We start from the raw sequence: 21686 nt of genomic DNA on the forward strand, positions 1-21686 counted from the left end.
CGGAGGAAAGCCCACGGCCCCTCTCCCCTGAAGAATGCACAAACATGCTCAATTTGTGCACAGTTTGGGGGTGTTCCTGCACTCCCTGGGGTTCGTGCACATGGAAGTTAAGAACTCTGGTTCAACATTGGGGGTGCGGGGGTGGCGGGGGTGGTTCCACGCGCCGGCCAGCAGCCTGCCAGTTCCCCAGTCCCACGACTGGCCTCCCTCCTGGCAGCCATGGGTGCTCTGCCCTCTGCAGGAAGCAGCGCACAGCTATGCAGCTCTCCCCACCCCCCTACCTCCCCTCTCTCGGCTTGGGACTTTTCCTAAAGTTTGTTGAAACCAGACACCTTGCTCGACCGAGCCCGCGTGCAGCCAGGGTTTAAAAGGCCGCCTTCAGCGCCCCCTCCCCGCCCCCAGCGGAGACTTCAAAAGGCCCGGCGGGCGCCGCGGCCCCAGCACCTATGAGCCGCCCCCAGCTCTCGGAGCCCGCGTCGGAGCCCTTGGACGCAGAGCGGCCGAAGTTCGAGCGCAGGCGGACCGGGTCGGCGACGCAGTCCCGCGCGCCCATGCCCCTCCCGGTGCCGCTGCGCTCCGCGCGCCCGCGCCCCGTTTAGGGAAGGGGACCTCGCCCCCCCGCCCCCGCGCCCACGGCTGCGGGGACCCATGAATACAAATGCCGTTAGGCGCCGGAGGAAGGACCGACCGGCCAGCCTCGCACTTAGGAACCCAGTAAGTGCTTGGGGGCTCCTGGAGCGCTGCGAAGTGTTATGTGCCTGTGTGTGTGCGCGCCTAAAGTGTGCGCGTATGGGGAGGTGGGTACACGCGTGAGGAGTGAATGCGTGTGTGCACATGTGCGGTGGGCACTCTCGGAGAGCTGTGTGCAAGTGAAGGTGTGCGCGCGTGTGTGCACCTGGGGTGTGTACACGTGTGGGGGCGATATGGCCAGGATAGCGTGCATTTGTGCCTGTGTAAGCATCTGTGTGCATGCTTCTGCGAGTGTAGAGTATCAGCGTGCGCCTGAGCCCAGATATCTGAGGATGCGTTTCGTGTGAACCTAGGAAGGGTGGGTGGCTGGCTGTCCCTGCATGTGACCGGGTGTGAGCGTGTGTCTGAGTTTGGGGAAAGCGTGGATACGTGTGAGAGTGTGTGTGTGCACCGGTGAATAAGTGTAACTTTGCTCGTGAACGAGTGGCAAGAGGTGGTAGAGGCGGAGGGAGCTGTGGTCCCAGGGCTGGACTGGGGTTTTGGGTGTGAGAATTTGCCCAGGGGCCAAGGTGTGCAACTCTTAGCTCCCGTATGGGATCCGAGGGAGTTTTTGTCGATTCTGGGGAGGTGCGTGGTTGGTGGTGGTGGTGGTGGTGGGGTGCGGTTAGATTCCAATTTCTGACAGAAGGGAGAGAGAGGGTGGCAAACCCTTAACAAGCCCACCCTGTATGTTCTCCAGGGCGCTCCGAGTCTGGGAGCGCAAACGTTTGGTGGGCGGTGGGGGTCACGATACTGGTTGTCGTGGGCGTCTGGACACCAAGTTCTGGTCCTAGCTCCGTCTCTGAAACTGTGGGTTTCTTCCAGGAGTAGAATTTGGCCCTTCTCCCCTACCCTAACCCCCCATTGGAGGACCCCCAGCCTCACCAGTCAGAAGTTCCCAGTCTCAGAACGGTGATCAAATCACCGTGAAGCCCTGGGCAGCCCCTTCCTCTCTGTGAATCTGTTTCCCCATCTATACAAGGGGGAGGGGGGCGGGTGTCCCATCGGGGCTGTAGTGGGCCAGCTGAGGTTGTATCCTTGGCTCCGGCCGGCAGGGGGCAGCAGGGGGCAGCAGAGGGCGGCCGGGCGCGGGGAGGAGGGAAGGTGGAGAGCCACCGCGGGCCGAGACTTTAAATCGCCTTCATTTCCCCCAAATCCTTCCTTTTCCTCTCCTCCCCCAGGCCGGCGGGGAGGCAGCTTCCACCGCCCTCCGCGCGCCCTCACCCGGCCTTGCTCTGCCTCCGGGGACCGCCAGCAGCCCGCCTCCAAAAGTTTGATCATCTCTCTCTCTCTTTTTCTTGCTTCTTCTTCCTTTTTGGTGGAAGCAGAAAAGGACCGAGGCAGGGGCGAGCGCGGCGCCCGGACTCCTGGGACCATGGGCCTGGCGCGGGCGCCCGCGGGGCCCCAGCCGCGCTGCCTGCCTGCTCAGGCGCCCCTGGGCGCCGGGCTGCGCTGGGGGCTCGGGGGCCGCGCGCTCTGAGCCGGCCTGGCGCGGCGGGGCGGGGGGCTGGCGGCCCCATGGGGCGCGCCCACACTTGCCCCCCGGGCTCGGGAGCATGAAGTAGGGGCCTGCCATGGGAGCGGGATCGGCGCGGGGGGCCCGAGGCACAGCGGCGGCGGCGGCGGCGCGCGGGGGGTGAGTACGAACTCGGGGACGCCCCCTCCCTAGCTTCCTGCTGCTCCAATCTCGGGGAGGGCCGGGGTTCCCCGCCATGCGGTCGCTTCCAGCGGAACGTCAGCTTCCTGCCCCTTCCTGCGCCCCCGCGAGGCGGGACGCCAAGGGTTAATAGGGGCTGCGCCCCCGGCCGGGCGAGAGTTGGCGAGCGCTGCCCGCCCTGCCGCGCCTGGCCCGGCTGCCCGATCCCGTTGGGGCGGGGGCAGAGCCAGCCCGGGGGTCGGGGGTGGGGGTGGGTGGTGGCGCCTGGAGCGGCCAGCGGGGTGCGGAGGGGGGCTTTTTGGATGCTTGGGGGAGGAGGGGGGTCTCCGTTTGGGGCCGTCTCGGTGTGTTCCGGTGTCTCGGTGTCTGCAGGTCCCAAGCCTGTACGTCTCCGTTTCTATCTGTTCTTGTGAAATTGTCCGCAAGTTTCTAGGTCACCAGGTCTCGGGTTCTGCTCCTGTCTCCGTGTCTGTGTGGCTCTGCACGTCCCCGCGTTTCTGGAAATCTCCGCGTGTGTGTGTGAGTCGGCCTGGGTCTGTGTGTCTGTGTTTCCTGCTTCTCGGTTCCTCTCCCTTTCACGTGTGTAAGAGAGAAAAAGTGAGAGCCAGCATGTCAGAGCAGAAAGGGCCCTGGGCGATCGCTGTGCGGAACCCCTCAGTGTACAGATCGGGAGACAGGGCCGGAGAGGGGCAGGGACTCTCCCAGGAGCGGCTGCGCGGAGCTGGGGCCCAGAGGCCGGGATTCCCAGCGTGTGGAGTAGGAGTTGTAAGAGAGAGTGAGCCTGTGCTGGAGCCGGCGCAGCGTGTGGGTGTGTGTGGGAGCCAGCAGCATACAAGCAGCCCCTTGGGGCCTGTGGACGGCGCTCCTCTCTTTCCATCCTGCCCCCAGGACACCAGGACACTCCCCAGAGGCTGTTAGGGCTGTAGCTGGGCCCTGCCCCCTTTGAGCTGGAGTCCGCGGGATGACACCCCCTCCTTTCTTCCCCATGTCTTGGAAAAAGCTCGCTGTTTGCGATTCCCCCGCCCCGCACCCCCTCACCACAACACACACACACACACAGACACACACACACGCACACACACACGGCACCAGTGAGCACACTGCTGACTCATTTTCTCCAGAAGACCCTGCGCCAGGGTAGATGCCAGCAGTTGGGCAGAAAAGTGGTTCCAGGCGAGCACCCCATGGTGGGGCTCCAGCTTGGGCAAGTGGGCAGTCAACACTGCTCGGAGGCCCAGTCTCTGCCTTCTCCTGCCTCCCTGCCTCCCTTGGCATCACGTTGTCCTGCATCATGTGCACTCTGGCTCCAGCATACCTCTGCTCTCCAGCATACCTCTGCTCCTGGACCCTTCTGGCCGGACCAAACTCCATGTCATGTCTATGGACACATCCCTGGCCTCTGCCTCCTTCTGTTTCCTCCCTGTACTCAGAACATTCTCCCTGTCCTGTGCCTCCACCGGCCCTGCGGACCCTCAGCAGCCAGCAGCCTCCTGGGGGTCTGTGTCCCTTTCTGAGCACACTCCCCCGGTTCTTTGTTGGCATTTTCTCTCCTCCGTCTCTGTCCAGGGACCCTCTTGATACCCACATGCCTGGCTTGGCTACGCAGAGTACCATATCCACTGGTAGGGGACAGCAATGAGACACTCATGGAATCATGTTGGTGAGAGGCAGGTGGCACCACAGGAGGGCCACGAGGCTTGCCATCAGGCAGGCTCGAGTTTGAATCCTAACTCTGCTGCGCCAGCTTGCGTGAGCCACTCTGCTGCTTGTTTTTCTCTTCCACAAAACCGGCTCCTTATTCCCAGCTGGCTAGGTTTTGTGAAGATGAACAGGACCATGCTTGTAAAGGGCTTAGAACAGGGCCTGGCATATAATAAGGGCTCAATAAATGGCAGCTGGTATTTGTATTATTCCCTTCATGTTGAATGGGTGTGTGAGTCAATGGGAAAGTTCTGGGCTGCATCCTATCCAGACGATGACCTGTCTGTGTTCCCATGGAGCACGTGGAAGCTGTGAAGAAAGCCCAGGCATAGCCGTCTGGGCACAGGGGGTCTGGCCAGTCCATGGAGGCAGGTGGGACAGGTCCATCCCACTTGATGAGCTGTAGTTCCAGCTAGCTCCCTTTTCAGCTTTTATCCCATGCGTGAACAGCCAAGCCTAGTGTCCACAGGGCCACTTTCCCTGTGGGTTTCTGTGGCCTGGGTATCAGCTCAGAGCCTTCAGTGACTGTTGAAGCTGGTGTGGGTTTCCAAGATCCTGTGTGTTTCCAGGTAATAAGGATGGAAGAAAACTATCCAAGCAGGCTGCCGGTTCTGGCAGTGTAGTTACCCAGGAGTAGCCCCATTTGGTGCACTGGCAGAGGGCCTTTTGCAAGGGCATAGGAACACCTGGGTTTCCTCCTTGGAGGGCTGTGTGGCCAGACGATGTTTCCATGAGACGTTTCCTCGCGGCTCCCGTTTCGGCTGCCTGCTGGCCTCCCTGGCCTCTGTGCTCTGGTCCTCCCCACATTCTGGAGCCCTGGGTTTGCAGAGACAAGGCCCACAAGACAAGTGGTGAAAACAGAAGTCTGGAAGAACAAAGCCCTGAGCCAGCACAGGCACTAAACGTGATTAGCAGTAGCCTAAACAGGATTGGAACGGGAGCAAAAGAATCGGCAGGGCCTCCCTCTGAGAGCCAACTTTCCAGGCCTGGAGCTGACTTAGATGGCTCGTTGGCTGCCTGGGTTGCATCTCTGTTCCTGCTGGTGAAGGCTGGGGCTCCGGTCTCTGGCAAGTAGGAAGTGCCCGCAAGTCTCCAATTTCTGCTCCATGGAGAACAGGTCAAATGAAAAGGACTATCTGTTAAGTCACAGACTTGAAGCACCGTGTGGCTTTGGGCAAGTAACTTTCCCTCTCTGGGCCTCAGTTACGCATCTTTTCAAAGAAGGGAGAGAGAGGACTAGAATCTGACCCCTAGATGATCTTAAATGGCCTCCTCCCACTCTGACATGCTCTATACTTGGGAAGTTTATGGGTCAAGTGCACACAGAATCCATTTCCAAGAGGGTCAGCTGCATTTGTCAGGGAGAATGAACGGAGGTTGAATACTTTTGTAATAGGCCTTCGGGGCTGAAGTCCTCAAGTTGGAAGCCATGGTGTTAGGAAGCTTAATTGAAGAGAAGATTCTGATTCCATGTCTCCTGTGAGATTTCTTTCTCCTGATTTTCAGGGATTACAAGGATTTGCCCTCTAATTCTCTGCAGAGTAGTCACTTTGGTATAGCTGTAGCCAGGGAAATTGACCAAGAAGGACGTGTGATTTTTGTACCTTCTCTTCCCCACCTCGCCTTTCTTTATCAGTTTGGGAAACTTCCTAGGAAGTTTGGTATGCGACATAATCCAATGAAGGACTTAAGGAGTGAGGGCAGGTGCCAGACAAGGGCCAGGAAGAGAGGGGGCTGGAAGGAGATGGAACAGAAATTAGTGGGGTCGCAGGAACACAGGAAAGCAAGGGGTAGTCTCTTCTGAGGAGGCATTCATGGAAAAAATGAGTTCTAAATTTGGGGACTGCTGAATGACAGAAAGTACAATCAAATTCTTTATTGCAGGATTTCTCAGAGTTTTGGTATACAGTTGTGCTTTCTGGATTGTCAAGACTGGGATGCAGGGGACAGCTCTTCCCTAATGTATCTGGCCAATTTCCTAGAAAGCATGTCCCTGGTGGGTGTGGGAAATACTACTAAAATTATGAGCCCAGACGCTGCCCAGGATGGAAGTACCTGCCTTCCCTGAGCCTTGGTATTCTCCGTTTGTGTAATTAAACAAAACTGCCTTTTATTTCTCTCCAGAGCTCATGCTGTTGCCATTTGCTTCAAGTAAGCAAGTCATGCCACAAAGGTTGGCCCTGCCCTTCTCCCCAGGCAACCCCAGGGCAGCTTGACACTTTGACCTTTAGTCGTTGCCCATGGTGAGCTGGGGGCCCGGCCCCATGAAAAAGGCAATTCTCACAACAGTGGCAGCAGATTGGATAGGATGAAGAGGAAGGACCAACGATTATCTTGGAGCAATTCTGGAAAAAGTCAGAGCAGGGGAATTAAGGCTTTGGGAAGACACTTTTTTAAATCTATTTTTTTTTTTTTTTTTTGAGGCAGAGTCTCGCTGTGTCGCCCAGGCTGGGGTGCAGTGGCACGAACTTGGCTCACTGCAAGCTCCGCCTCCCGGGTTCACACCATTCTCCTGCCTCAGCCTCCCAGGTAGCTGGGACTACAGGCGCCCACCACCACGCCTGGCTATTTTTTTTTTTGTATTTTTAGTAGAGACGGGGTTTCACTGTGTTAGCCAGGATGGTCTCGATCTCCTGACCTCATGATCCGCCCGCCTCGGCCTCCCAAAGTGCTGGGATTACAGGTGTGAGCCACTGCGCCCGGCCGTTTTTTAAAGTCTAGAGTCCTGTAATATCAGGTAATATTAATTCATCTTATAAAAATATACTGGACACTTCCTATGTGCCTGCCAGGGGCTGGAAATATAAGCCCGGCATGTTGGCACATGCCTGTAATCTCAGCTACTCGGGAGGCTGAGGTGGGAGGATAGCTTGAGCCTTGGAGTTCAAGTCTAGCCTGGGCAACATTGTGAGACTGTCTCAAAAAAAAAAAAAAGAAAAAGAAAAAAAAAAAAAGAGTGAATAAGACAGGCATCCTTGCCCTTTAGAGACTTCGTCTAGACAGGGAAATAGGAGAGTAGACAATGACCACACATGTGAGACCTGCTGTAGTGCGGCATGTGCGGTGAGCTGCGGGAGGTGACACCCAAGCTGGGATCTAATGGATGTGTAGGAACTGACCAGGCAAAGGAGTAGTGTCTACATGATGGGAGTAGCATGTGCAAAGGCCCAGAGCTGGAGACTGCATTCAGGGGGCCATCATTGGCGTCTGAGTGCTGTTTCAGCTGGTTTACATTATGCTGCAAGTAACTGAAGACCCAAGTCAAAATAGTTTAAACAATAAGGGGGGTTATTCCCATATCAAGAGGCCTCAAGGAGGAGCAGTACTAGGGTTGGTGAATTCAGCATCCCAACAGTGTCTTCAGACACCCACTATTTTTCTATTCTGCTATCCTCATGTGCTCATGGGGCTTGTTACCTTATGTGCCCAAAATGACTGCAGCAGCTCCGAGCAGTATGTCCTTACTCAACAACATATAGAGGCTTGAAGAAAACCTTCTCTGTCCCTTTGAAATGCTTTCCCAGGGTCCCTAACAGGCATCCCTCACCTCTCATTGGCCACATTTGGGTCATATATGCATGCCTAAACCAGTCACTGGCATGGCAGATGAAATTCTCGGGATCAACTTAGATTTATCCAGATTCATGTAGGATCCTCTAAGTCCATGCCTAGGTGAGCAAGCAGGAAGGAGGGATGCTATGGGCATGTAATCACCAGTGTCTTCACCATGCCCACGGTGACAGAAGCTGTCGTCTAAGGTGCCCAGGGAGTCTGGGAAGAACCTAGGGTTCCAGTTATCAACTCTGGCAGACAGGTTTCCTAGATTACATGATTCCGCAGAAGCGCGCCATCCTAGCTTTCCTCTTGGAAATGCATCCTGGGCCTGTCTGTCCCAGCCTTAGCCCTCACCGCCCACCTGACACAGCTCTCTTGCCTGCGTCCCGCCTGTCTCTGGCCACGTGCCAGCCTCCCCTCTGCCTGCCTGGGGATCAGATACCCCAGGTGGGTTCGGGTGTCACTGGTGGCTGCTCCCACAGGAAGGTGAAATTGTATCATTGCCTTTGCCCATCTTGGCAAGAGCCACAGAGCAGAGCTTTAACCCTTCCTGGCCCTAGAGTGTAGGGACAGTGGGGACTGTCTAGGGGAGTATTTTTGTGGCTGGCAGCAGACTGAGCCCTTGCCATGCATGAGCTTGTTGAATCCTCATGCCCGGCCTGTGAGATAGAGAATATCAGCCCATGTTGCAGAAGACAAGACAGGCTCAGAGAGGCTGAGCGACTCATCTGGGGTCATACAGCTGATAAGTGACAAGGCCAGGTTTGCACCTGGCTCTGTCTAACTCCCCCTCGTCCCCTCTGTTTTCTTTCTCCCACTTTCCATTAGGATAAAGCCAAGTCGGGAGCTGCCTTCACACAGCACTGGTTCTGGTTAAGGGGTCTCCTCTCTCCTGCCCTGTGTGGGGATTGGTCTCCCAAGCAGACCAACCTGGTCTTCCTGCTGACCTTTCACCCCTGGCTCTGCTGCCCATTGGCTGGGGTCTGGGGAAGGGTCTCAAGATCACAAGGCTGTAGTACAGATGGGGAGACTGAGGCCCAGAGAAGGGGAGGGGCTGGCCCCAGTTGCTCAGTGAGTCAGCATCAGATTTTGAGCTGGACCCTAGATGTTCCAATGACCAGGGCAGGGCTTTCTATGCGCTGCTTCTTCCCCGTTGACGTTGGCTAATTGATCTGTGAAAAGCGAGGCTGTGTTTGTCTATGTAAGCAGGTCCTCACTGAGAGGCTGTGCCTGGAGGCCGGGAAGAGTGGGCTGCTGCTCTGATGGGGTCCTAGAGCCTGCACCTGGCCTCCTGCCTCCCGTGGGCAGGACTGGGGTGAGACTGGGACTGGTGTCCACTCCCAGCTTCCCCGGCCAGATCCGGGCGTGAGGAGTGGAAGCTGATGCCGCCTCTGCTTGTGTCTCCTGGTCTCTAGGGGGTTTCTCTTCTCCTGGATCTTAGTCTCGTTTGCCTGTCACCTGGCCTCCACCCAAGGAGCTCCTGAAGGTAATTCTCTCTTCTCTTTGTCCAGGGGGAGACAAAGGAGAACGGAAGGGGCCTGAGAACTCAGGGGTAGGAGGCAGCCGTGCCCGTAATTGGAACTCAATGCCTCAGTTTTCCCATCAGTAGAATGGAGATGATAATTGGCAAATTCTCTTTAGGCTTGAAAGAATGACATTTGAGGCCAGGCTCAAGCCTGCAGTCCCAGCACTTTGGGAGGCCGAGGCGGGTGGATCACAAGGTCAGGAGATCGAGACCATCCTGGCCAACATGGTGAAACCCGATCTCTACCAAAAATACAAAAATTAGCTGGGTGTGGTGGCAGGTGCCTGTAGTCCCAGCTACTCGGGAGGCTGAGGCAGGAAAATCGCTTGAACCCAGGAGGCAGAGGTTGCAGTGTGCCCAGATCGCACCACTGCACTCCAGCCTGGCAAGAGAGCAAGATTCCGTCCCCCCCCCCAAAAAAAAACAACAAAATCGCATTTGAAGTTTTTGTAAAAGGGTAGGAAGGACTCTGTGCAGAAATGTGGAAGAGTGATTGTTGTGTTCCTTTCTGGGGCAAAATTTGAGTAAGTTACTCCGGTTTTAAGCCTCAGTTGTCCCTGTTCGTCCAATAAGTGCTCTAAGAACTGCTAAGAAAAAAAAAAAAAAAAAAGCATTAAGCATTAACTGTCATGGCCCAAGCCTGGGATCCCATCTTCCTTTTCCCGTGAGATCCTGCTTTTCCCTCCTATCCCTGAGGGGCTGTCCAGGGAGCCGGGGCAGTGATGGGCTGGCTCCACATCTGCCCAGGGAAACTGAAACCTCTCCCACATCTGTTTGTCAAGCAGCCGCATGCCTCTGAAAATAGCTGCCCTTCCCCCGCCTTCACACCCAGCCCGTGTGCTAGGGCAGGCAGCCCGGCACGCTGGGAGTCCCTATGGCCTGACCTGGCCACTCGGCAGGGATTGGGCCCCTGGGAGGGCAGGGCTGTGCCCGGAAGAGACTTCTGCTGCCCAGCAACATTTTGTGCAAATGTCATATTTTCCAGGCTTGCTGTTTCCCCCACAAAGTAGGTGAACAGCTGTCCAGAGTCCTGAGTCAGTCACTGGGGCGGGGGGTTGGGGAGAGGCTGGAGCTGTGTAGAGCCAGTTTTATGTAATAAAGGGATCTTTTGGGGGCCAGCTGGCAGGCTCCTTCTATCTTGGCGTTGGGCTGAATTCATTCCCCTGTCCCCCATCTCTTCACCCTTGATGGGATGCTGGATGTGTCTCCACCCTGCTTTCCAACAAGCCTGGGAGGCCCCAGGCAGAATAGCATCATGGCTAAGCACAAAGACCCCAGAGTCAGGTGGCCTGGGTTCAAACCTTGGCTGTGCCTTTTTTAAGCTGCAAGTTATTCCCTCTGACTCTTCTGAGCCCCCTCTATAAAGTGAGGATAATAAAGAGTACCTGCTCCATAGATTGCTGAGAGAATCAAGTGAGATCATGCCTGTAAAGTACTTGGTATCTAGTAAGTGTTCAACAAGTATTAGTTTTTCTTATTGCTGTTAATTAGTTACCTGAAAACTTTGGGCAAGAACAGCCCTTTCCTATGCCCTGCAGGGCTCACAGTGGTCAGACTCACAGCAGCTCTGTGCTGGTCACATTTGCCAGGTGTCAGGGCTTGAGACTTTGCCCTTTAGCTGCAGATGGTCTTTGGGGGACACCTGGAGACTGCTGGTTGTCAGCTTAGAAACACACCCAGTGGATAGGGGAAACCTTACCCGTGCTGCCTGGCCCAGCCAGTTGTGACTCTCTTTGGGTGAGTGCAGGTTAGCCCTAAATTCGATGTGTGGAGAGAGATGTGAGCAGGCCTGAGGGGCCCTCCAGGGGTTGTTGAGCGGGGACTAAAGGAAGGACCAGGTGGCTTCCTGCCCTTACCTCTTGTCCAACCAAATGGCTCCTCCCATTCTAAGTCCCACTTTATAGTGAATAATAGTGAATAGTATTTCATGATAATATGAGGGTTTCAGTGATTAAAACATATACCACTAAGAGAATCCTTAATCAGTAGTTTATTTTAGCTTAGAACCTGAGGACAGACAGATGGGAGAAAGGATGGGAAAGAGGAGTTTGAAATGAAATGAAAGCCCCTTGGGTCCTAAGGAAGAATAAAGGTCTTAAACTCAAGCCAACCTGAACCAGCAACACAGAGCTATAGAATTCTTAGAACATTGTAAATCCTGTGCTATCTCAAGATCTGTTTCTCTTGTCTTACAGGCAGGGAATTGAGGCCCAAGGGTCAGTAAGACACTCAAGCAGAGTTACTCAGTGTGGGGCTTGGGTGAAGATGATGAGGAAGATGACCATTTCATCTTCCTAACAACCCTATGGTGTAGGAGCTCTTTATAGCCTTGTTTTACAGTGGAGGGAACTGAGGCTCACTGCTGGTCTTCTCAGGCTCTAAATTTTGGCTTTCTGACTCCAGAGTCTGCTATAGAACCATTATAACATGCTGCCAGCACTCAGGTTCTCAGTTTCCCCCAGGGAACTGTCTTTCTATCCATTCATCCAACCATTCATCTGCCTATCCATTTACCCATCCATTTATCTATCCATCATCCATCCATCCATCCATCCATTCATCCATCCATCCAATATCCATCCATCCATCCATCCATTCATCTACTCTTTCATCCACCCATCCATCCATTCATCCATTTATCTATCCATTCACCCATCCATCCATCTACCAATTCATCTACCTATCCATCCATCCATTCATCCACCCACCCATCCATCCAGCCAGCCAGCCAGCCATTATCCATGCATCCATCTATTCATCTATTCATCCATCCATCCATCTATCCATCCATCCATCCATCCATCCATTCATCCATCCATCCACCCATCCATACATTTATCTACCTATTCATCTACTATCCATTTATCCATCCATTTATCCATCCATCCATCCATCCATCCATCCATCCATCCATTCGTCTACCCTTTCATCCACCCATCCATCCATTCATCCATTTATCTATTCATTCATCCATCATACATCCATCCATCTGCCAATTCATCTACCTATCCATCCATCCATTCATCCACCTACCCATCCATCCAGCCAGCCAGCCATTATTTATCCATCCATCCATCCATCCATCCTTCCATCCATCCATCCATCCATCCATTCATCCATTCATCCATCCACCCACCAGTTCATCTACCTATCCATCCATCAATTCATCCATCCACCCATACAGCCAGCCAGCCATTATCCATCCATCTATCCATCCACCCATCCATCCATCCATCCATCCATCCCTTCATCTATTCATCCATCCATTCATCCATCCATTTATCCTTCCATCCATCCATCCATCCACCAATTCATCTAACTGTCCATCCATTCATTCATCCACTCACCCATCCAGCCAGCCAGCCATTATCCATCCATTCATCTATCCATCTATCTATCCTTCCATCCCTTCATCTATTTATCCATTTATCCATCCACCCATCCATCCATCTACCTGTTCACCTGCCCATTTATCCATCCATTTATCTATTCATCCATCCATCCATCCATTTTTCTATCCATCCATCCATTCATTTATCCATCCGTCCATCCATCCATCCATCCATCCATCTATTCATCTAGTCATTCATCCATCTATACATCCATCTACTCATCCATCCTTTCATTCATCCATGTATCCATCCATCAATCCATCCATCCATTCATCCATCCTTCCATCCATCCATCCATCCACCTATTCATCTACCTATCCATTTATCCATTCATCCATCCATCCATCTATCCATCCATCCATCCATCCATCCATCCATCCATCCATCCATCCCCCAGTTGTCAGCTGAAGGCCAAATGCCAAGTGTTATGTTCAGCTCCCAGCACAACCTTTGCAGGGGGTGACAGGGAGAGAGCATTCAGTAGTCAGGGCCTATCTTTCTGAGCTCAGGAGAAGGGCCCTGAGGACCTGACCCAGACTCAGATTCCAGAGGCAGCTTTTCCTTCCCTGCTGAGTCAGAGCTCAGGAGCCTGCTTTGCCGACACTGGCAGCTCAGCTGACTGAAGGGGTCTAATGACCTGGGAGGGGAAAGCTCAGGAAGCCTTTCCATAAACACTCTGGAAGCCCTCCTTTTGCTTTTGCTCTGGCAAGCCCTGCTGACATAATTATTGGGCGGATGTGACCTGGCCAGACCACAGCAGATATCCATACGCTTTGCCAGAGGACAGAGGTTGCAGGGATGCTTTGATTGCTTCCTCTCCTCTCCCCAGAGCCCTGCAGGGAGGAGGAGGAGTCAGCAGAAATGCCATCACCCTTCTGATAGCAGATAGCAGCCCCCTGGCCTGCTAGAGACACCTGGGGAGTGGCAAGGGGAATGGGTGGGTCCCTGAGGAGATGGTGAAACCTGTCAGACCCTGGGACATCCTTACCAAGCTCTGGTGACAGGTCTATTCTTGTCATCCTGGTCCCTCACTTATGGGACTGCTTCCTGGAGGAGACGGCTTTCCAGATGGAGAAAAAGGAGTATAACATGTCATTGTTGGGCAGCCTCTAACACTCTCAGCAACAGCATTTGGTGATTATCATTATTTTTAGTATTAGTTATTATTTGAAAGGGCTTCTTTTGACGAGGCACTTAAAAAAATGTATTCACTCATGTAATTGTTACATCCTTCTGAGGTTGGGGCTGTTACTATCCCATTTAATAGATGGGAAAACTGAGGCACTAAAGTCACAAGATAGGTAAGTGTTAGAGGTAGGATTTGAACTCAGGAAGTTTGGCTCCAGAGTCTGTTTTTTAACCCCAATATGCAAGATTATGCAGCCAGATAAGGGGTCACAATCCCTGCCGGATAGTTCCAACGCTGCCCTCTCAGCCACCACCGTGGGGCGGCGTTATTTTTAGATGAATGAACAAAGGACCAGGTAGCTGTGGGTGGACTGTCCACATTGCCTGTGCCCCTTAGGGGGTAGGGGGTGGGGCAGGCTGGAGCAGGCCCTGACTGCGTCCTCTCCCCTTTTCCCTCCCTCTCAGATGTGGACGTCCTCCAGCGGCTGGGCCTCAGCTGGACGAAGGCCGGGAGCCCTGCACCCGCGGGAGTCATTCCTTTCCAGTCGGGCTTCATCTTTACGCAGCGGGCCCGGCTCCAGGCTCCCACGGGCACCGTCATTCCTGCCGCCCTGGGCACAGAGCTGGCGCTGGTGTTGAGCCTCTGCTCCCACCGGGTGAACCATGCCTTCCTCTTCGCTGTCCGCAGCCGGAAACACAAGCTGCAGCTGGGCCTGCAGTTCCTCCCCGGCAAGACGGTCGTCCACCTCGGGTCCCGGCGCTCGGTGGCCTTCGACCTCGACATGCACGACGGGCACTGGCACCACCTGGCCCTCGAGCTCCGAGGCCGCACAGTCACTCTGGTGACTGCCTGCGGGCAGCGCCGGGTGCCTGTCCTGCTGCCTTTCCACAGGGACCCTGCACTCGACCCTGGGGGCGCCTTCCTCTTTGGGAAGATGAACCCGCATGCAGTCCAGTTTGAAGGTGCTCTGTGCCAGTTCAGTATCTACCCTGTGACGCAGGTCGCTCACAATTACTGTACCCACCTGAGGAAGCAGTGTGGACAGGCTGACACGTACCAGTCCCCGCTGGGACCTCTCTTCTCCCAAGACTCTGGCAGACCTTTCACCTTCCAGTCCGACCTCGCCCTGCTAGGCCTGGAGAACTTGACCACTGCCACACCAGCCCTGGGGTCACTGCCAGCAGGCAGGGGATCCAGGGGGACTGTGGCGCCCGCCACGCCCACCAAGCCCCAAAGGACTAGCCCCACAAACCCTCACCAGCATATCGCGGTGGGAGGCCCAGCCCAAACCCCACTGCTACCTGCCAAGCTGTCAGCCAGTAACTCACTTGATCCCATGCTCCCAGCTTCTGTTGGCAGCTCTACCAGAACACCTCGCCCTGCGGCCGCTCAACCATCACAGAAGATCACAGCCACCAAAATCCCCAAAAGCCTCCCTACCAAGCCTTCAGCCCCTTCTACTTCAATTGTCCCTGTCAAAAGCCCCCATCCTACCCAGAAAACAGCTCCATCTTCATTTACAAAGTCAGCCCCACCCACTCAGAAGCAAGTGCCACCTACTTCCCGTCCAGTTCCTGCCAAAGTCTCCCGTCCCACAGAAAAGCCCATCCAGAGGAACCCGGGAATGCCCAGGCCCCCACCGCCCAGCACCCGGCCCCTACCTCCTACCACCAGCTCCTCTAAAAAACCCATTCCCACACTAGCTCGGACTGAGGCCAAGATAACCAGCCATGCCAGTAAGCCGGCCTCTGCCTGCACCAGCACCCACAAACCTCCCCCATTTACTGCTTTATCTTCATCTCCTGCCCCTACTCCTGGTTCTACCAGGACTACTCGGCCACCAGCCACGATGGTACCTCCAACCTCGGGCACCAGCACTCCCAGAACAGCACCTGCCGTCCCCACTCCTGGCTCAGCTCCCACTGGAAGCAAGAAGCCCACTGGATCGGAAGCCTCAAAGAAATCCGGACCCAAGAGCAGTCCCCGGAAGCCCGTCCCCCTCAGAACTGGGAAGGCAGCCAGGGATGTCCCCTTGAGCGATCTGACAACCAGGCCTAGCCCCAGACAGTCCCAGCCCAGTCAGCAGACCACCCCGGCCCTGGTATTGGCCCCGGTGCGATTCCTGTCCTCCAGCCCCCGGCCCACGAGCAGTGGCTATTCGTTCTTCCACCTGGCAGGATCTACGCCTTTCCCTCTGCTGATGGGGCCTCCGGGGCCCAAGGGAGACTGTGGTTTGCCGGTAAGACTGAGTGGGCTCTGCATGCTGCTTGGAGCTCCAGTGGGGGACTGGGGCATTGGTCAAGTGGTTGCCCCTAGTAAAGACAGGAAAAGGAGCAGCTTAGAGCAGGGAGCTGGTTATGGGCACATCCTTGGCTCCAGCCAGGCCCCCGGCTCCTCTGGCTCTGCTAATTGCATCATTGCCCACCCTGCTCCAGATTCATGATCCACTGGGACAGACTCAAGTCTGGTGGCTACCCCCAGGTGAAGAGCATCCCTGGGCTTTGGTTGGCCCAGGTCCAAGCCTATTCTTTGCTAACCCAGCTGCAAAGGTCGAACAGCTTAAGGAAGGCCCGTAGCTGACTGGCTCCAGATCATGCAGTGAGTAAGCAGCTTCCAAAGCCCCGTTCTCCCAGCTCATGGAGCAGGGGTCCTTCTGGCCCACCAGCTTGTCTGAGAGTTGCAGACAAAGGTCACACATGGGGAGCTCTGGATATGTTTTGTTTGGCACGTGCAGTGTTCTTTTTTAAAAATCCAATAAGTTACTAACATTTTAAAAATGTGAGAGATTTCTTATAAAAAGACTCAGCAAACAGCTTCTCTTGGAAAGTGGGAGATGCGATGGTGCTTGGGCCACCCCGTTAGGACAAGTCCGTTCCTGTCTGTGCTGGTCCCCACTTCTGACTGAGTCTTCCGACCAGTCCTTTCACCCGTTTATGTTACCTGCCTGCCTGGCGCCTGCAGGGGTTTGGTTTATAACCCCTTGGTAGGAGTTTGGGGTGCGGAAGGTCAGCGTGGGCCAGAAGGAAGAGGAAGGGAGAAGAAAGAACACGACTTGCAGGATGGTCTCAGGGTCGATGCCTCCGGCTTGCCTGGGACCGTCTCTAGGGGCAACAACCTTCCCATAGCTGGAGGCCAATTCCTCCGGGTGGGGAATGATGGGATGGCGTTTCCAGAAGGCTCAGGGCTCTGCTCTGTTCTCCCGCCTTGGAGATGACCACCGTGTGGTGGCCTCTGTCTCTCCTTCCTGAAGCCGGCTCTCCCACTGGGCTCTGTGTTTGAGGTTAGGCCTCCCCACAATGCGGAGACAGTGGCAGATGCTGGGAATTCCCAGGCCTTCCAAACACACTTAATGAGTTTTAATAATCATTAGGAATAATATTTATCCAGCCTGTCTCCAAGAGGACGGAGAGTCCGCCTTTATTATAACCATATTGTCGAACTTATGGAAACTGTATGCATTGCTTTGCAATTATGTCAACGTTCTGCTCAAGTTCCGTGTTCTGAAATTGGCAGCATAGAGAGCTGGGAGCCACCACTTTCTTGTGGAAAGAACGAGGAACCTTTTCACCTCTCCAGCCAACCCAGGCCAACTCTGGCACCAGGTGCCTTGGGGCCCTGACAGCTCAGTTTCCCACGCTGTGTGTGTGCTGGGCTCAATGGCGGTGAGGTCAAAAGGGGAATTGTCCCCTCCTGACAGGACATGGTGAGGTCCATGGTCTCAACTCTGGCCACACAGCACAACCCAGCCGTGAGGAGGAGGCCAGCCCTCCCTCCCAATAACGTGTGTGGTGTGGAGAGAGGAGCGGAGCTGGCCCAGGGCAGATTCTATAGAATCTTGGGTCTGCTGTGTGTCTGAGTCAAATACTTTTTCCTGGGGCTTGGGGCTCTGGGTCAGCAGGAAGTGAGGTCTCCTGCCAAATCTCTTTGAAAAAGAGGAGGCACTGAAGTGAAACTGGTCAGTCAGTGGTTGCTTGGGGATGACTTAGTTCAACTTTCCTTATTGGGCAGGTGAGGAAATTGCGCTCAGAGAGGGCCAGGACCTGCCCAAGGCCACGCAGCATGGAGGAGGCGGAGTTGAAGTTTACATTCCAGACTGTAGACTCCAAGACTAGCACATTCCATCCCACTGCCCTGGGTGTCCACTCTGAGGCTCTGGGACTCAGATCTGGGGGACTGGGGTCTTCAGACAGGAGTCACTACTGTCCCTGGCTTCAAAGGAAGGGCTCAACATCTAAAGAACCTTTTTCTTTTTTTTTTTTAGAGACAGGGTCTCACTCTATCACCCAGGCTGGTGTGCAGTGGTGTGATCACAGCTCACTGCATCCTTAATCTCCTGGGCTCAATCCATCCTCCTGCCTCAGCCTCCCAGGTAGCTGGGACTACAGGCACGTGCCACCATGTCCAGCTGATTTTTTCACTTTTTTGTAGAGTCTGGGTCTCACTATGTTGCCCAGGCTGGTCTTAAACTCCCGGCCTCAAGTGATCCTCCTGCCTCAGCCTCCCAGAGCACTAGAATGACAGACCTAAGCCACTGTGCCTGGCCTAAAGAATCTTCTAATTCGATAACCCATCAAGTTTATGAGCTGCTTCCACAGGCATGGTGTCTCTTTTAGGACCTCATGAAAACCGGTTGAGGAGGGCAGGCTGTGTGTGTTCATCCCTGCCCCACAGATGATCCAAGAGGGGTTGGAAAGCGACAAAGGACCCCGCCAAAGGCTCCCAGCATGTTCCTGAAGGAGCTGGGATGCAACTTGTGGTCCCTGACTTCCGGCCAGGGCCGAGGCTCTTTCTGCTCCTCCAGCCCTGACTACTGAGGACAAGGGGAAGACACCAACCTGCCCGGGTAACATACCTGTCTCAGGCCCCATGCTATCCCCTGTCCCCACCCAAGGAGGAACCCGGAAGCTGGTAGAATCTTTGTCCACTGTGTAGCAGATGGCAACCTGGTCACTTCTTCACCAGATACCAGAATAATGTAATGGAAGAGGCATCTTTGAATGGTGATGAAATGAACTCTCATTCTTTCTGGCTTCTGCTGTCTTCCCTCGACCCCCATATACTTCCAAGATCTAAGCCCAGCAGAGCAGAAACTCCAGCTGCCCAGGAGAAGAGCTTAATTGTCCCCCGTCTGGGCACATGCAGACTTGGGTTCAAATCCTGGCTCCACCCCTTTTAGCTCTGTGACTGATCCATGCTGAACCTGTTTTTGTAGAACATAAGATGATAATAACTCCCACCTCTGGTGGGGAGGGTGGCCTGAAAATGTGCATAAATTTTATTTGCATATAAAGCTGTAGTAGAGGCTGGGCATGGTGGCTTACACCTATAATCCCAGCACTTTGGGAGGCCGAGGCAGGCGGATCACTTGAGGCCAGGAGTTCGCCAACATGGTGAAACCCTGTCTTTACCAAAAATACAAAAATTAGCCAGGCATGGTGGCGCACGCCTGTAATCCCAGTTACTTGGGAGGCCGAGGTAGGAGAATCCCTTGAACCCGGGAAGTGGAGGTTGTGGTGAGCCGAGATCACGCCACTGCACTCCAGCCTGGGCAACAGAGTGAGACTCTGTCTCGAAAAACAGCTGTACTAGAAATGAAGTAAGTTGGGCCATCTTATCTAGTTTTGCTGAGTGACTTTGAGGAAATTCTTTCCTCTCCCCAGGGCTCAGTCTTCCACTGAAATAGGGTGTTGGGACAGCTCTCCCCTTAGAAATGACTGTGGGACCTTTCAGTGTTTGAGAAAGGTGCAGTGGCTGTGTCTGCATGTGCAAACCTGCTCCGCGGGGTTCAGGGCACGAGAGCAACTGGCAGAGGCTGAGACAGAGTTCTGGGCCCAGGCCTGCCAGGAGTTGTAGCTGCTGAGTGAGGGAGCTCTGTGGGAGCCCCAGGAGGGGGGAACATGGAAAAACTGAGCTTGGCCCTGGGTGAGTTGGGGCGGGGAGGCCGCGGTTCACAGTGCTGCACAGAAGCTGCACAGAAGCCCCACGCCTGAGAGGAGGCGAGTCAAGGCCTTATTTATTCACGATCAGGCCACTGGCATTTGCCCGTGCTTGCACTTTTTGCAAACGTCCCCTCGGGAAGACGCAGCTAAGGGCCTGGCCCACAGCACGTGCTCTGTGACTATCTATCTATGAAATGAACAAAAGAATTTGATCCTTACGAAATGCAGGCCGTCCTGACTCCCAGGCGGGGCTCCTTGATGTTACCCAGAACTCTCCTGCCAGGGAGATGAGGGGGCCATGTGGACTGCAAAAGAACGTAGGCTTTGGATTTGGGACGACCTGGATTTCAACCATTCCCTTATCCAGCCATCCATTCATTCTTTGCACAATTGTTAACTGAATGTCCTCTAGATGCCTGGTGCTGTATGACCTTTGGCAAATCACTTAACCTCTCTAAGCCTCAGTTTCTGCCTCTATAAAATGGGGATACGGTGCCACCTACCTTTCCAGGGTCGTTACATGGATTCAGTGAGGTGCGGGGGTGGGGGTAAAGCACATATGAAACCTGGGTCCTGGTAGATTGTCATGGCTGTGATTGTGGACCGATGGTGGGTGTTGAGGTGGGGACTTTGGTGCACTGAGAGAACTGGGAGGGTCTGGACATAGTCTCACATTTGCTTGGAGAACTGTGCTATGAAAATACTAACCTGGGGTTAGTAGGTGGAGCAGGCACATCAGGGAGCCTGAATGGATAAGAGTGTCATGACACATGTCAGCTAGACAGCGGGGGTTTGGGGGAGGACTGCCCCCATTTTTTTTTTTTTTGAGACAGAGTCTTGCTCTATTGCCCAGGCTAGAGTACAGTGGTGCGATCTCAGCTCACTGCAACCTCTGCCTCCCGGGTTCAAGCAATTCTCCTGCCTCAGCCTCCTAAGTACCTGGGATTACAGGCACGTGCCACCATGCCTGGCTAATTTTTTATATTTTTAGTAGAGACAGGGCTTCACTGTGTTTGCCAGGATGGTCTCAATCTCTTGACCTCCAGGCAGGGCCCAGACTCACTGGGGAGAGTTTAAGGAACAGACTATTTACGGAGGGGTGGACAGTATCAAGGGAACCAGCAGAGGCAGGTGAGACACAAGGGGCCTGGAAACTGCAGGAAATTGTTACCACACCCAGACCAGGTGTTCCCAGGGAACACACCCAGGGAAAGGTGTTCCCAGAACCCAGTAAGAGTTAAAACCTTGAGCAGGGGTCTCCTCACAGAAGCAGGGGCCATGGCAGAACAGAGCTGCAGCCAAATTATAGCACAGCAGAGACGGCACAGGGAGAGAAAGATACCCCATCCTCCCTTCTGTGCACTCTCTTCCTGGGGTCTCCCATTGGCCAAACCCAGCTGGAAGCCAGAGGTCAAGGAAGCCCGGGGTATAATCTGTAGAAGTCAGCTTCCCAGGGCACAGCACGGATCTGGGGAGTAAATGGAGAAGAACCAGCATGCATATACCATCTCAGAATATGGGTGTTACATTCCCATTTCACAGCTGGACAAACTAAGGCCCGGAGGCCCAGGGAGATGAAGTAACTTGCTCAAGGTCATACAGAGCTGTATTGATGCCAAGAAGCTCTGTTCCAGCAGGTCCTTCCTAGGACAGAGGCTGGGGAAGTCTGGGTGCCCTGTGTGAATTCTTAGGAATAATCATGAGCTCAGATGGTCAGAGATGGGAGAGCCCTTTGAGGCCCCCTGTCTACCCCCAACAGGTTACAGACACAGAGTCAAGGCCTAGAGATCGACTCTAGAGTCACATGGTAGGTAGCAGCACACCTAGGATCGGACTTTGGTCTCCTAAACCCCAGGCCTGTAAAACCTCTCATTGCTTACTGCCAGGGGCCATGCCAGCCAGCGCTGGCTTCTTTCTGCAGGGCTTGGCAGGCAGAGTCTCTTCCAGCTGGACACAAGGGTGGACTTGTTCCGTAGGATGGGGTTCCCCTAGATCTGGCTGTCAGAGGCCAGGACCCTTGGGGGAAGCCCCGAGGGGTCTGCTTGGTTGTTTCCATGGC

General features: G+C 54.4%; 1 protein-coding gene across 5 annotated transcripts in view; it reads left to right on the forward strand.

Annotated features, from left to right (window-relative positions):
* The first annotated feature begins 380 nt into the window (after window positions 1-380).
* The window catches only part of COL27A1 (collagen type XXVII alpha 1 chain), a 160464-nt gene continuing 139158 nt past the window's right edge, over window positions 381-21686 (forward strand). For 4 of the 5 annotated variants that reach the window (XM_024252429.3, XM_054520507.2, XM_024252430.3 and 1 more), the window contains exons 1-3: window positions 1808-2365; window positions 9058-9128; window positions 14153-15927. In XM_024252429.3, the coding sequence (XP_024108197.3) occupies window positions 2304-2365; window positions 9058-9128; window positions 14153-15927 (1908 nt within the window). In that variant the 5' untranslated portion in view covers window positions 1808-2303. Of the gene's footprint in view, window positions 715-1807; window positions 2366-9057; window positions 9129-14152; window positions 15928-21686 lie in introns of those variants that run through there. The other variant, XM_054520505.2, reaches the window with a different exon arrangement.

The sequence above is a fragment of the Pongo abelii genome, chromosome 13 (assembly GCF_028885655.2).
Source record: "Pongo abelii isolate AG06213 chromosome 13, NHGRI_mPonAbe1-v2.0_pri, whole genome shotgun sequence".
Taxonomy (NCBI): domain Eukaryota; kingdom Metazoa; phylum Chordata; class Mammalia; order Primates; family Hominidae; genus Pongo; species Pongo abelii.